The sequence below is a fragment of the Neolamprologus multifasciatus genome, chromosome 15 (genome assembly GCF_963576455.1).
Source record: "Neolamprologus multifasciatus chromosome 15, fNeoMul1.2, whole genome shotgun sequence".
Classification (NCBI taxonomy): Eukaryota; Metazoa; Chordata; class Actinopteri; order Cichliformes; family Cichlidae; genus Neolamprologus; species Neolamprologus multifasciatus.
In genome coordinates this window covers 12,886,866-12,903,159 of record NC_140453.1, presented here as the reverse complement: position 1 = coordinate 12,903,159, position 16,294 = coordinate 12,886,866, and the positions used below count along the sequence as shown (strand labels likewise).

The 16,294-nt window shown below is 38.8% G+C and overlaps 1 protein-coding gene across 1 annotated transcript; it reads right to left on the bottom strand.

The window, feature by feature from the left end:
- Positions 1 to 2,236: 2,236 nt before the first annotated feature.
- ostm1 (osteoclastogenesis associated transmembrane protein 1) lies at positions 2,237 to 9,649 on the bottom strand. Its single transcript, XM_085132657.1, has 6 exons — positions 9,183 to 9,649; positions 8,797 to 8,911; positions 5,746 to 5,843; positions 5,553 to 5,663; positions 4,989 to 5,154; positions 2,237 to 3,279 (listed from the first exon to the last, which is right to left on the bottom strand). Exons 1-6 carry the CDS (start codon positions 9,564 to 9,566, stop codon positions 3,224 to 3,226), a joined length of 930 nt encoding a protein of 309 aa, XP_084988783.1. The 5' UTR covers positions 9,567 to 9,649; the 3' UTR covers positions 2,237 to 3,223.
- Between the last annotated feature and the right edge of the window lie 6,645 nt (positions 9,650 to 16,294).

Below are 16,294 nucleotides of genomic sequence, written 5' to 3'. Positions count from 1 at the left end.
GAAAAGAACTGGACCAAGCAGTCAAGATCAGAATATGAGTCATTTCACAAAATCATTTTTAATTTCCTCCTCATAAACCATCACGTTTACAATAGAATTATTCTCACAGTCATTTTTGAAATCAAAGCCCTTTGTGAGTGGATTAGGTGAACAATAATTTTGCATGGCATTAGACCATAATTACTCTGAGAATAATTCTGGATTTTTTTTCTGTGCTGCAGTCAGCTCAACAAGAGAGTGAATGAGTTGCTTCCATTGTTGCAGTTTAATGTAAATGAGCTTAGAAAATAAATAAATAAAATTCTGACGCATGTCGCAAAATGAAAATATTCTTTTTGCAGCTAAAATTAAAAAAAAAACAAAAAAACTTCCATCTTTTACAAAGTAACAATAAAGACTCCAAAGCAAACTGCTAACCTAAACCACTTCTGTCTCTCAAGGTGAAGTACGGGGCACCAAAGATGAGGAAATTCAGCTTGTTAACACTCATGCATTGAAAAAAAAAAAACACAATGTTGTTGAGATGCAAAGCCAGCAAAATAAGGCAGTAGATTTATTTTTTTTTTAAACCCTGGTATGGCTCCTTCTCGAAATACAGGCACTGAGCAGGGCACTTCATAACACCTAGTGCCTCATGGTAGATCTGCTTTGATCCTAATCCAATTCAGCATGCAGAGCCAAGGTGTAAATGTGAAGTAATGTAAGTAGTTATTACTTATTCATTGTAGTTATATTGATCTTTATTATTGTTGCACACTTACTTTCCATTTCCAGTGTTGAAAGCCATTTGTTCGTTAGTCTTATTTACAGTGACACAGTGGTTGCAAGTAATTTTATGATCCAAGATAAAAAGTAGGATTGGGATGTGGTGGGAATTCAGTACATTTACTTAAACTAAAGTTTAGAGGTACACTTATCTGCAGACTTCATTTAATCTATGCTTAGTACACTAATATGTTATTGATTATGTAAGTTTTATGTATTTATTTTTATAAATGTGTGTTGATTATTATCAGTTATTTTTTATGAATTGATTTATGACTATTGTGAACCAAAGACAATTTGGTAAATACGTTTTTAAAATTCAAAATTTAAACATGAGCATACCAAATATTTTTTCTAAAGTAAAATATTTATAAAAACCTATATGTGTATGTATAGTTTTTTTTTTTAAATAATTTTCAAAAATCCTAAATCTATTAATATGTTAATAAAGATGACATTTTAACAAGTGAAACTTTTAAATATTCAAATATGATAATATAAGTGTAAAAAATGTAATTGCTGGATAGGTTAGTATTACTCCTCTAAACCTTGCTTTGGGTGTGAAATGTAGTTTTATCATAGTGCTTGGTGCACTTGCATTTGGAGACATCTATGATAGTAACAATCCAAAACAATTAGCAGGTATCTGGTGGCGTTCTCCACATTCTCCAGCATTTGCATCCAAACTGCAGCTGGCTATTAACTTCTTCTAAGTGCAGATTGTTTTGCATCTTGACATTTCTCCACTTTCAGTAGTAAGCACAAGATCTTTCAGCTAAACTCCACAACAAGTTCAGCTTTTCCATCGGTCTTCTCCTTCACGTGGCAGCCTCCGGCCCATTTCTTGACTTTCAGCCTCAGTACGCCTCCGAAAAGCTACGAGGCTTAACGGCAGTCAAAGCTGTCATTCTTAAACTCCGGGGCACGAACGACAAAACCCATACCCCCCTCCCCGTGCTTTTTAGCTGCTCCGCTGGCCGCAACCGGACCACATGACTCAGAATCTCCATAATGCTCTTGAGCCACCGATGGCCAGCAGTGGCTCCACTCCATAATACCAAAAAGCCAAAGGAGTTTAACGGATGTGTTGCTGCGATTATTCGGCCAAGTATCCTTATCCCACGTTTAGATTAGCTGCTAATGACGGAGGGAAAAGCTGCGTTGCAAGAAACACAAGGCCACGTAACCTGAGAACAAGGACCACTGCTGTGTAAAGAAACTGCTCTAACAACAGCATGACATTGTACTCATTAGGCGTAATGTAACTTGTGTCACAGTGCCAATGAAAGCACACATGCAGCAAAAATAAAAGTAGTCAATGGGAAGAAAAAAAAAGTTAATGAAATGCACACATGATGGAAAACTGTAAATGCCTTTAAATAGCAGATTAAAAAACTTTAAATGAAACTAAACAGCCATTGATACCTAAGGATTTGTAGTTAAATTGCTATACAACCACCTGTGCCGTGTCTGTGATGGGAATTTCTTTATTTGAGCTCTTGCATTGAAAATTAAGGTGTACATTACTTCACGGCAACTTCATCAACCCGCTTTCATGAGCAGTCAGAAACCCGTTAACAAATTAAGTTAAACATCAGTGGAAAAATGACAACAAAGCGCATTAAAAGCTTTATGCAACCACGAAGGAAAGAAAAAAAAATAAATAAAAAAAAAACCACCAACTAGAAAACAGGTAACATCACAGTGTGGTCCTGTGGAGTGCTCTTCCATTATGTGTGTTATGTCTTTATTTACTCCACCTCCCCGCTGATGTGCACCCCTCTTCTTCTTACAGCAGATACATCACCAGTAATGGACATCAAGTGCTTCTTTTTTGTATCTCTCTTCTGGACATACATTAGAGACAGAAAACCCATTTCTAAATCCATAAATAGAGCGCATGCAGGCGCGTGCACACACACACAGACACGCGCACACACTCGTATTGCATTCAACCATTCACTCACTCCCGTGACAGCAGGATACGGTGAACAACCTGAAGATTGTTAACGAGTTAAAAAGGAAGGAGAGGCCAGTGCTGCCTGTGGATTAAGAGCGTACTGTGCAACACGAGCGACCACGTGATTACAAGTTCAAAGACTAACATGATTTACTTATTTCTGTTTTATGGAAATCCCTAATGTTAAAGTTTACAAAATAAAGCAGAATGTAAATGTGGTGTAACTGTGGATTTTTCTCCAGGTATCCCAAAAAAAATTAACTAGAAAGATGAAAAAGTTATCACCTTTCCAAAGTCCTTTTAGTGCAATAAAAAAATATTGCAATTGTTCAGATCTTTCAAGTCCTCTTAATACTATTTGATATCACAGCCTGTTGAAAACAGTGGAGCAGGCTGCACTTAAGTTCTTCAGATTTGGTCAAATTTCAGGCACAAGGCAGTGAGATGATAAAGTTACTCCCAAAAATCAATACTCCATTCCAGGTAGGTGCATCCTCTTCAGCTCAGTTTGTCCTGAATGTTCATCAGACTCGTGTTTGATTTGGCTCTCCTGGCTGTGAAGAGAAAACGGACATTACTTTGAAGAAAGAATCAGAAGCACTGGCTACTTCAGCTCTAAGCTGTGCTGCAACTGCTATTCATGGAAGTCGCTTACAATATTTGTGCATCGGTCATTCTCAGAGGAGTAGACAGGGGTGTACTCGGAAGTGAGAGCGAGCTATGTTGATCTTAAAAATAAGAGTTTTCTGTGTCAGTTAAATTGGCTGTTTTACACTGGCTAAATCACCATGGTAACTTTTGCTGAACCCATATCCTGGTCAGGAGCGGGTTAGCTCCAAATTTCAGTTTAAAATCAGCTGGAAGCATCACGTTTTAAATTATTCTTTTTGTTACTATTGCTGTTTTAAGTGCAAATGTAGATTCTCTGCAAGAGGAATATGGTGATATTTATATGTGCAGGTTTTTAATCCGACCTGACTGAAACCACTAAAACCACCAAATAAAGCACAAACTGTATGTTGCATTTTAACACAAATGTTCACATATTAATTTGGTGATACAAAAAAAAAAAAAAGAAATCTATAAATGTTGTGACACATGGTTCTAATCTGCTGTTTACAGATGGTGAAAACCAGCATTGTTATACCCGTTATCTCTAACTGGTGGTTTTAGATTTTGTCAAGCATATAGTAGTGAACCCTATTATGTATGCAGATGATTGTGTGGTCTTTAGTCCTATTAGTGGTGGTCTCAAGCAGCTCATGGTGTGGAACATGTGAGGTACAAAGTCTCCAAGGAGGACAAAAATGTGAGATTTCATAAATTTGAATTGAATTTAAATTTTATTACAGCTCAAATGACAGATGACGAAAATATTTATAGGTAATAACTAATGATGTATTTAAATGCATCCTACTCTTCAGGTTTAGGAGTGAAGCAATCTGCAAACTTTGCTCTATGTGCAGACGTGCGGACAAACTACAAGAAAGCAAGTTTATACAAACTTCATGTTGCTTATAAGGCAATGAGAGACTGAGATTATTACTTAAGAGACCAAGGCGGTGTTGCATAAAATTACGTTTTTGTAGCTGCAAGAGTCTGTTCATTTAAATCTGCATTAAATGAAACCTAATCTATATCAGTACTTCTAAGAATGAGATCAGTGGGGGCTTAATGTTTCCACCTTACCAGTATCTGCTGTGAAGAGACTGGTTTCTCTGTGGGAAAATTTTTTAGGTTTTACTTTTACTTTATCTTTATTTTATTCATTGTGTTTTATCTGTTTCTCTTGTTTTTATTGCGCTTAAATCTGGAATAAAAACCAATTGTTTCATATCAAGAATCTGCAATATGTATGATTATTTAATTAAAATAATAAAAAAGATAAAGGCAATTTTACTTATTTATCAATCTAACTTAAGCAAGCTGCTATTATTGAGCACAGGATAATTCTTGCATCTCATCATCTTTTACATTTACCCCTTTGTTTTTATGTTGTTCTTCTTCTACAGATCCATCCCACAGCCACTGCCTTAAATATGTTTGAGTCTTGAGAAATTCCCTTAAACACTTCAAGGCTACCAGAATCCGCCCTTCCACACACAAAAAACAAATCCTCAAACATTGTGTATGATCCAGAGCCAAACCCCCAGTATCAGAGATACTGAAGTCTTTCCCCTCTACAAAGACCCCAAGCCCTCTCTAAAACCCCGTTAAAAAAATCTCTGTGTTTGACAATGGGCGAATTAAGCCGGTTACTCACGGTGTATGAGCTTGCGTTTCTTTTGTTCAGAGTGAAGGAAGCTGCTCAAGTAGAAGATGATGGGCAGAAAGAGCATGAAGCTGGACACAGCGATGACGGGCACATTCTCTTCCCGGGGGAAGGAACAATTGAAATTCTTACTCCACAGTCTGCGGGTCATATTCATCTGAAACAGGGCAATAACAATATTCAGCTGACTACAGCAACAGGACAACATTACTATGAATTTGACCCTCTTAGGTTTCCAGTTCTGTATGCCATTCGTCCGTATTCATCTGCCAAAAATTCGGTTGAAAGCTTCTGAAACAAAAACTAATTTAGGGCTCTGCGTCCAAAGTTGAAAATGAATCTTCAACATTGACGTGTAACATATCGTTTGGTAAGACTTTTGGGAAGTGACACAAAAAAGTTCTTGGTAACACTTTCATTTTGTCACCAGCTAAAGGTGAAGTGAGAGTTTTTGGGCTAACACTCTACTGATGTCTAGAGATTCCTCTCGAGGGTGCAGCTTTCTCTTTTCCCATTTTGAAAAGGTCTGCTTATCTCCACTCCCAGCATACATACCGCATCCTCTATGTCAATACACAGAGTACTGTTTTTTTCCATTTGGCTGTACAGCACATTCAGGGTCCCATAGGCGCTCTTGCAGTTTTTGCACAGCTCTGTGTGGTTCCCCTAAAGAAAAGTGCAACAGCCTAACGTCAGAACATGAACTCAATGGAGTCAGACAGACATCGTCGCCCAATTCACTAAATACCTGTTGATACTTCTCAAAGCAGGTGAGAGTTTGATTGAGAGTAGACATGAAGTACAGTGTGTCATTGGTCAGGCTCTCGAAGTGTCCAGTGACACATTCTGCAAATCAGGGAATAGAAACAGAAACATTAGATGCATTATGGTAACATCAGCTATTTTCCTCCACTTGGAACCAAGTTTTTGTTAGTTTGCAGTCAACGTCTGATGCAAAATGTCAGAAAAACACGATTCAGACAAAACAAAAAATAAATAAATATATTAATCCACCAGTACCTGCATTTTGTTTGTAAAGACTGGCTGCTTTTCTTTTGTTTTTGCTGAAGTTGTTTAAGTTTTTTTAAGTGTCTTTTTAGAAAAGAAAAGAGGAAACACTTCATAGCTGATGGCTAAGGTGCCGTGCCAAACCAGGGCTCGCAAAATCGCTAGCCCGACGTCCCGGGGCTAGCGATTTTTCCAGTCGGGCTACCAAAATCTAACTCAGCCCTGCCCGTCGGGCTATCATAGGAAAATATATGTCAGTGCTTTTGCATTCTTTCGCCAATGTAGCTGAGTAATTATGTCATTGGCATCGAGGAGCCACTGTCAATATGTGACATATTGAAATCGCGTTTGAATTTGCGCTTGCTTTTTGCTTTCATTTTGCGATCGCGCGAACGGTGTATAGAGAGCGGCAGCACTGACTGGTGAGTGACGATTAATTGCGCACCAATTCCTCTGACATCGTCTTATCACTCATTAGCTTACTATTCAAACGCGACAAGTGAAATCTCTCGCAGCAAGCTTAAACATGTGAGAGGTTGAGTGCGCAAAGAATCGCTGATCATTATGTAAGTACGTGTGTAAAAGCAGCAGGATTTACGCTGGTATTTTAGTTCTGCAGAGCCAAATAAGACAGGTCAGGGTGAAGAAGGGGCAGCCAAAGAAAAGCCGATCACAAAACGGAAAAGATATGACAAATCGAGCCCGTTCTCACTCCCGAGGCGTAACATGGCGACGTTTTGTCACGTCCCGCGGCGTTCCTTAGGAACGCGAAAGGAGACTTTCGGCGTTCTTATGGTACGCGGCGGGTTATGGCTGAAATCCAGTGCAATGACGCTCCCGCGGTAATCAACGTTCCAGCCCTGTATTCCAGCCCTAAACCTAACCTTATCCCTAGCCCTAACCATAACCTTTTTCCTCACCTTAAACAGGACTTAAATGATGTTAAATAGCGTGTTTCTAAGCTATTTGAAAGAAAAGAGCGAACATGTGTAGATTGAGTCCATACGGTTCTCATATTTCCTCATTTTTCTGAGGTCGTCATTTAGGAACGTGGTGGGTAGCCGAAAACGTAATATGTTGACGATTTGTCACCTAGCCTAAAGACTATGAGGCAAAAAGAAAGCGCAGCTTTTTTGGTTTCATGGACAAAAGAATTTCTGTGGCTGGAATATGACGAGCTAAATAACATGATGTTCTGCCAGGTGTGTTGTGAGTTTCATTTGATTTCTGAGTCGACAAGCGCCTTTGTTACTGGGACCAGTCATTTTAAGAAAGACCCCATCAGAACCCATGAGAAATGCAAGAAATGCATTATTGCCCAGTCTGCAGTATCTTTCCCAGAACAAACACCAATTGCAAAAAAACATACTACAAATAAACCAAGCACAACAAGAACTCCTGAAAAAGCTGTTTAGAACAGCGTGCTATATTGCAAAGAGTGAACTACCATTGGCAGAATTTAGCAGTCTTTGCAAACTTCAAAAAGCAAATGGCCTAGATCTTGGTTCCACTTACTTCTTACCCGTGACTTCAGTGAAAATTTCAGATTCAGGATCTGACACAGACTGATTCATGTTCTACACAGTTCTTACAAGTTCATAGAAATTTCTGTTCAATTAGAACCAAGTATTTGAGTTGATGGTTTTAATTTTTATACAGTTGTTGTGATTTGTATTTTAACAATTTTTTTTGATTAATTTTTGTTTACGTTACAATATTATACTTTAATGTATAATATTGTAAAGGAAACCAAACGTAAAAAAAAAATCATTTTTTATTCGGGCTACTTAAATTTATTTTGGGCTACTAAAAACTGAAGAATGCCTGCCCGAAGGGCTACCAGAGATTTTGAAATTTTGCAAACCAAATACAGGAACTCGTGTGCAGACTTCAGCTAAAGGTAGAGTGTCTTGTTTTTCTCTACTCATTATTGCCTGCACAATTTAATACAAAGCAAGACTTTCTGATTTATTTTTTTCAGTTAAATATATTTTGGTGCTTTGGTGTTGAATTGTCTTTTGAAGATCCTTAAGGTTGTCATAGCGCAGAATTTATGATACTTTTTCCATGAAGTTTTAATAGAGGAAATAACTACCAGTTCCACTGAGAATGTTCATTGGTCAGATCCTTGGATGAGCTAATGCCTTTGCATTGAGCCAGTAGAAGAAATTAATGTTAAAGTCTACTGTGCAAGTAAGTAAATTGTATTTATTTAGGATCACAAAGTGCTTCATAACAACACTCAACAAATAAATACAACTATTAAAACACAGCAATAACATCCACTAGTTTGTCTATACAAATAAGTCTTTAAGAGTTTCTTTAAGAGTCCACAGATCACAAGTGTAATGTTAGTGCAGTTTCCTTTAGTTTTCAGACTGGTATTTGTCAGAACACTGCACGTTATAAATGGGTGTAAGAGTTTGGTAATGTAAGCAGGCATTTGTTCATGCAGAGCTCTAAAAGTGATCACCAAGATCACAAACTGACGTCAGCAGAAAGACACAAAATGTGTGTCACACGAGACTACTTAGAGGATCTACAAGTAGCCTCGCAACTATATTTTGTAAGCAATCCAAATAACTGTCTGATTATATCATGTAGTCACAACCAAACATGGCTCCAAAAACTAAAAAGAAAATGACAGGATTCTCAGCTCTACATATCTGCTGTTTACTTTCACTAAAGCACCCACAGCAAACACTTTTAGGCCAGATGTATTCCTCTGTGTGCGTTAGAAGTTCACAGAAATGCAGAAATCCTGTGTTTTATACTTCTGAAGAAGACTTACGGGCACAGTTGGAGTCTTCCCACAGACTTTCCAGATTGCTGTACAGCTGGTAAACCAGCATCAGCCGATCACTGCGCAGAAGGCTGTCCCTGCAGGTCACATTCCCAGGACCCATCTGAGGAGACAGGGGCATTTGAAAAGGACCTCACGAGTTACCGTCTGCCTGCACAGGTGCTGCATGTGTGTTTCCATTCCATCTCAACAGATCAGCAAAAGATGTTGCAAGGATTAAGCTTGTTTCCTCAAATGTGTCACCAGCAAACACTCATCACATCACAAGACTGGTGTCTGACGACAGATGTGCGTCAGGAGGCCTGTCTTCACACAAACACTGGAGACATTTTTCCATAGCAAAGAAAAACACAGAAAATGGCTTTAGCCCATACCTGATCTGACGAGATGTTTTTGTAGATTTCCACGACGCTGCCATAAGTAGAGTAACAGCTCTGGCATACTTTGACGGGTCGAGCAGCGGGCACCAAGCAGTTCACATAGGCCACATACCGCTGACCGAATATGTGGAGCAGGTCGCTGCAGTAGTCACTGACCTCCAGGTCCTCTGGGAAGGAAGACAGCACACTGAACGAGAAAACGGTGTCCACGGCGGGCTTAAACACGGGAGAACTGACTGCAGCGGTGCTTAAAGACGGGACTGCTTCCAGTTTGTCCGCTGACTCTGAAGCGCTAAGATGTACCACGTCTCCACACTTGAGAGAGGGAACATATATCGCTACGAAAACAAAAAACAAGTAGAGATTATACGGCAACATGGCTGAAAAACACAGCTGATTTATCTCTGGCTGGCTTTCACTCTGGAGATCCCATGACTTCCTCGTTAATCATGTGACTGTGAAATCTCGCGAGAGCACGTCGCAGTCTGCGGGATGTACAATACTTCAGAGCACACAAGAGTACTGTACATACCGGTTGAGGTTATGCTGCAGTCTGGGTTTTTTTAGACCTATACCCTATATATAGTACTGAAGTTATATATCTTCTTAAAGCTCAGTTCTTCCACGAGGCTGTCATTTCACGCATGCTCACTTCTTGTCTGATTGCGGTAAGTTTTCAGTAAACCCCTAGAAGTGTATGCAAATGTTTTCAAGTCGAACTTAAAGCACGGAAAAGTAATATCTGAACTAGTTTTATTAGTAAATTACTGATTAAAAAAAAGACTTTAAGTGCGTATAAAATGACAACAATCATTGTAGAAGAAAATGGTTAGTTTATTACAAGATGTATCCTCAGAGCTGCATACTGCATGCAGTCAGCACATAATGAGTTGTAACGTAGGACAGGACTGTCTTCAGGGGCCCTGAAGGTAGGAGGGGCTTAATCTAAATGACTTCTCAATGGGACCCCTCTACGTCATATAGGATGCTCATATTTGCATCTTTAAGGTAAAGTAGGCATTTTACATGACTTCCATGACATTTTCAAGCCATTTATTATGAAAGAAAGCCTAACATTTTTCATCCGCTATATTTTTTTTTTTCTAAACTGTATTGTATCTCTGTAAATATGTACTGGATCATTTTGCCCTCCACTGGTTAAAATAGACACCTTTTCTGAAAGTTTTTTTGAAAACTGTAAAAATGTTACTTGTACTCCCTGACCTTGTTCCTTATCATTTCTGAAAAGTGCCCGTGAACCTATTGACATCATCTATGCATTAATTTGTTTTTCAGAAAATTAGTTACAGGGCAGTAAGTAAGCATATATTTTAAATTGTGTTTAGTGGGAATGTAAGATGCTGTGTTTGCTTTGGTACAATGAGGCTCAATGGTCTAACAAATGGCCTATCACAGAGTTCTTACATCTCTTATTGAGTATAAAATTTTTAAAGCACTTCTTTTTTTGTAAATCTACAAATAGATTAAGAATTAAAGGGACCCGCTTTTAAATAAGTGGGTCCACTTACTTAGAAGCAAGGTTTACTGGAAAAGTTATCTGGTTTATCCCATGACTGTACACTGGAATACTTTACAGTTTTTCTCCATTGGTTTGGCTCATTTCTTTAAACAGAAATTACATTCTCAAAACTCTAAGATCATTTGGCAAAACACTCTTACAGTTTAGCACAACACTATAGCTCACCTGCAAAAGCTCATATCTCTTCCAAAACTGTTCACTCAGGCTTCAATCTAAATCCCTTTCTCATTTAAACAGTCAGTGTCTCCAAAATGGCAAAGATCCTTCTCAATAGCTTTGGCTCATTTCTCGACACAGATCAGACATTCTCATCATTCTTGGTGCTTTTGTCAAAATAAACCTGGTTGGTTGATCACAACAACATGGTCCACCTGCAAAAGCTCATATCTCCCCTAAAACAGTTCCCTCATGTGTCAAAACTACATTTCTTTCTAATCTGAATAGTCAGTGCCCCCAAAATGCATCATCCCTTTGGCATTGTGTGAGTACTGCCATACAAAATGTTTAGATGTTTTGTCACTATGGCAGAGGACCAACAATATACCACAGAAAAGAGTAGCCTCCAAGGTTTGACATCACAGATTGCACTCACACTACCAAGGAAATGATAACCATTTTTTATTCACACGCAAAGAAAGTTTCATACATATGTAAAAAGAAAATGTACATTACAGTAGTAAATTGTATGAACACAAAATCAAAAAACAAGGACTTATTCAGTGTTCGCTGTACTCATTCTCCCGCTGCACAGTGACTGGAATACTTCTCTAAACTGTATAAATTATGTAATTCCATAGTTTACAGTAATTTGTTCAATATATTTCTTGTCATATTTAGTATCAAAACATTCCACTAGTCCTCTCCACCTGCTAGTATAGACCTACCACTGTAGGCAGATGCACACAAAATCTCTACAGTAAGTTATACATTTTTTGCCTCACACACAGTGCCCTGTCCTATACAACATATAATTCCATCATAGATTACATAGAGTACATACCTGTTTTCCCTGCGAAAGGTTTGGATAATGGAGGAGACTGTAGAACGAGGCACATTAGGCTGCACTCGACGACCTGCCTCTGACATTGTGAGGCCATGGTTTATGACATGGTCTATAATTGTGGCCCAAATTTCATTTGGGACAGCACAGCACCTATTCCTCTCAGTCCTCCTCTTCTTCTTCTTCTTCCTCCTCTTCCTTAAGGAAGAACTTCCCCTTGTCCGTTTGCTTTGCCTTGTCAATCCATGTTCAGAGATCGGACTGGCTCTGGTCAAGCTCTATATATCTGTGTTTGGCAGCACACAATCATGGAACACACCTGTGTGTGACACCTAGTTTCACCTGACTGTCAATGACTGTCATCAATTTATCAAATATTCAAAGAAATTCATATTTGGTATTCATGGTATTATGTTCTTGACCAATTTTGACAATTGAACAGACGGTTGTGCATGCGAGTACTTATACAATGAAATTATGCTGACATGTTTTGGAGGGAATGATCATTAGACTGAGAATCAACTAATCAGTTTAGATCTACAAGATCTATTCATTTGGAAAATGTGCTACATGTGGGCTAACTGTATAACTGTAGGCTACTTGTACTTAATCATTTGCAAAGATGCACTGAGACAATTGAGACATGTACTAAGGCATCTGCCATTTGATAAAATGAATGAGAAATGCCATTCTGTTGTGAACATTTGCCAAGAGGTTTGGAGGTTTGTCCATGTTATTTTGAGAATGTAATTTCTGTTTCAAGAAATGAGCCAAACCAATGGAGAAAAACTGTAAGTCAACTTCCCCATACATCATGGACACCATTACAGTTTTTTTTTTTTTTTGCAAAATGAAAAGAGTTGGCATTTCCACTGCACTCTAACCTGGGTTGCTCTCAACGCTTTGAGTAATGGGGAGGTGTGAGTGAGCGTCCCTGCTGGAAAGAGATAGCCCATCCTCATGGTCTCTTCATTATTTACGGGGTTTTTGACACCATACAATTTTGCAATGTGCGCTTGGCGCAAGGCAAATAATCACGGAGTCAAGGTAAACGATCTGGGCTCCAGTCCTGATTGTGATAATTGTCAAAAACCCCCTCGAATCAAGCAAGCGCAGTCAATGGTCGTTAATGTGAAATTAGTGGCTCTTGATAACTTGCAGGCCGCATCAATTCCGCAGTCATCAGAGCCTAATGAAAATAAGGGGGGAGAGAATGCAAGCGGCATTAGCGGCCTATTCTAATGCCTGCGCACAACTCCGCTGATAAATATGGATTCTGGCCCCTGATGCTCCTCTAACTGCACATGGCACCGGCAGCTCATTAACTCTTCTTCTCCTGACCGGAGTTCACCTAATTGTTCAGATGTTCCCCATTCCTTTATTATTTTCTAGTGCAGCTCTCAGAAAGAAGAAGTGATTACAACTTAAACTCTGATCCTGCTTATTTGTAGCCTGCAGTGACTGCATTGAATAGTTAGACCTCATCTTTTAGCATTTTTTCCTCACAAATAACTTCAAAAAAGGTATATATTCAACATATCTTTATTGTTGTTGGTCACTAAAATGCTCTAAAATGAATGAGCTATAGGTGTTCGTGTCACATTGATCACATTAGTCTCCAAGCTTGGATGTCTTTTCTTTGGATGCTAATCAGCAGAGTGGCCTACCAAGTAAAACAGGCATATCATCACTGTTTCAGATGACCGTTACTGTCAGATGGGGGAAGAAATGCCTTCATTAGCATGTAATAGAGCAACCAAGAGGACAAAAATTACTAATTAGGTCCATAAATTAGATGGCGATGAGAATGATGAGAGCCCTTTGGGAGGGATGGCAAGACTCAGTCTAAAGAAGCTCCTTGCTGGAAAGCAGTATAGTCAACAAGAAGCTATGACCAAACAGTGAGATATAAACCCATATCTTATATCTATATATAGGCTTTCAATATATGTTATGTATAAACACATATAGAGTACATGTCACTATCCAATGGACATTCGGGGTACCAGGGGCCCATGCACATTAGGAGCTTACCAAAAAGACAAAAAAAGAAAGGAAAAAAAACCCTTGAAATGTTAAAACCATATATTGGCAAATCATAGACATATATTTAATCTAATCAAAACCTTATAATGTATATAAATATAATAACTGAGTAAGTAATGTTCAGTCTGCTTTCATTAAAACGAGGCTTCCTGCATGTCACAGCCAAAGACTGAGTGTTAGTATCCAGGTAATATTTCTGCTTTACTTGCATTTATTTTTAACATAAAGAAAAAATGTGTTTATGCCTTTTTCTAAGTGGACACATCCTAGAAAGTATGCTTTTTTCTCTCTGAGCTCTATACTGTGAACAAGTGCAACTGAAAGAGGTAATGGCAAGTGATGCTGAAAGGAGGAAAAAGAGGAGATCGTCAGGGAGACGCACATGGAGACAGAGAGAATGAGAGAGGAAGCAGACAGTATGTGTGTGTGTGTGTGTGTGTGTGTGTGTGTGTGTGTGTGTGTGTGTGTGTGTGTGTTTGTGTGTGTGTGTGTGTGTGTGTGTGTGTGTGTGTCATCCTAACGTGAAAATGTTCTGGCTGCTTCATTAATCATTTGATGACAGATACGTTAAAATTTCCAGTGACACTGCTTTGTGGTGGTTCTATTCTTCCAGTAAGGCACAGAACTATTTTGTGTACAAGTATCTGTATATTTCTGTATGATACGTCAAATTACTGAAGAAAGAAAAAAATCTTGATTGTCTTAACAACTTGAGAAGAGCCCACCACACATTTTTAAAGGGGGCTGTAACTAGATGCATATATATTGGTGTGAAAGAGTATTTGCCGCCTTCCTGATTTCTTTCTTTTTTTCTTTTTTTCTTTTTTTGTATGTTTGTCACACTTAAATATTTGATCAAAAATGTAAATATGAGACAAAGGTAATTGCCCCTTAAAAATACTAACTGGTTGGGCCACCCTTAGCTGCAACAACTGCAATAGAGCAATTGCGATAACTGGCAATGAATCTTTTACAGCACATGCTGAGGAATTTTGGCCCACTCATCTTTGCAGAATTGTTATAATTCAGCCACATTGGAGAGTTTTCAAGCATGAAACCCCTGTTTAAGGTCATGCCACAGCATCTGCATTGGATTCAGGTCAGGACTTTGACCTGAATCCAATGCACTCCAAAGTCTTTGTTTTGTTTTAAGCCATTCAGAGGTGGACATGCTGGTGTGTTTTGGATCATTGTCCTGCTGCAGAACCTGAGTGTGCTTCAACTTGAAGTCATAAGCAGATGGCTGGATATTCTTCTTCAGGATGCTTTGGTAGACTGCAGAATTCATGGTTCAATTTACCGCAGCAAGTCTTCCAGGTCCCAAGGCAATAACGCAGCCCCAGACCATCACACTACCACCACCATATTTACTGTTGGTACAATGTTCCTTTTCTGAAATGATGTGTTACTTTTACGCCAAATGTAACAGGACACACACCTTCCAAAAAGTTCAACTTTTGTCTTGTCAGTCCACAGAGTATCTTCCCAAAAGTCTTAGAGATCATGATGTTCAAGATGTTTTCTGGCAAAACCGAGATGCGCCTGCATGTTCATTTTGCTCAGCAGTGGTTTTCATCTTGGAACTCTGCCACTTGTGCGCAGTGAAGGCATGAACATTGACCTTAACTGAGGCAAGTGAAGCCTCCAGTTCTTTGAATATTATTCTCTGGGTTTTTTGTGATCTCTTGGATGAGTCGTCGCTGCGCTCTTAGGGTAATTTTGGTCAACCGGCCAGTCCTGGGAGGATTCACCACTGTTCCATGTTTTCATTTGTGGATAATGACTCTCACTGTGGTTTGCTGGAATCCCACCGCTTTAGAAAATGCTTTATAACCTTTTCGAGATCACAGTTACTCCGTTTCTTATTTCTCCCTGAATTTCCTTGGAGTCAGCATGATATCTGGTTTTGAGGATCTTTTGGTCTACTCCACTTTGTCAGGCAGGTCCTATTTAAGTGATTTTGTGACTGAGAACAGTGTGGCAGTAATCAGGTCTGGGTGTGGCTAGAGAAATTGAATTCAGCTTTCCAAAGATGTGATACACTACAGTGAATCAATGTTATAACAATGGGCCATGCACTTTTTCACACAAGGCCATGCAGGTTTGAATTATTTTCCACTTAATAATAAGCAACTTCATTTAGAAACTGCATTTTCTGTTTACTTGTGTTATCTTTGTCGAATATTTACATTTACTTGATGACCTAAACCATTTAAGTGTGACAAATATACAAAAAAAAAAGAAGAAAGAAATCAGGAAGGGGGCAAATACTCTTTCACACCACTGTATCTATTAATTTGCTTAAGAACAGTTACCAGTAAGTATTCAGCAGCAGTCATTATGCATTAACTTACCCCTGTTACTACTGGGACATGCTGTTGTGGCAGATCAATTGGAATAAATTTCAACCCCTTTATGTACAGCTGGATAGATAATCCCTTGTGCTTGGGGCCCCTCTACTCAGTAAATATAATAAATTAGCTTCACTTTAAAAATATGCTAACTCATTTACTCAAAAAA

Bases quoted from the DNA above. Each gene is read 5' to 3' on its own strand.
- ostm1 (XM_085132657.1), bottom strand. From the start codon at position 9,566: ATGTTGCCGTATAATCTCTACTTGTTTTTTGTTTTCGTAGCGATATAT. The intron at 8,912-9,182 runs GTATGGGCTAAA...CTGTCTCCTCAG, and splicing joins AAAACATCTCGTCAGATCAG to ATGGGTCCTGGGAATGTGAC. The intron at 5,664-5,745 runs GTATTTAGTGAA...ACTTTTCTTTAG, and splicing joins GCTTTGAGAAGTATCAACAG to GGGAACCACACAGAGCTGTG.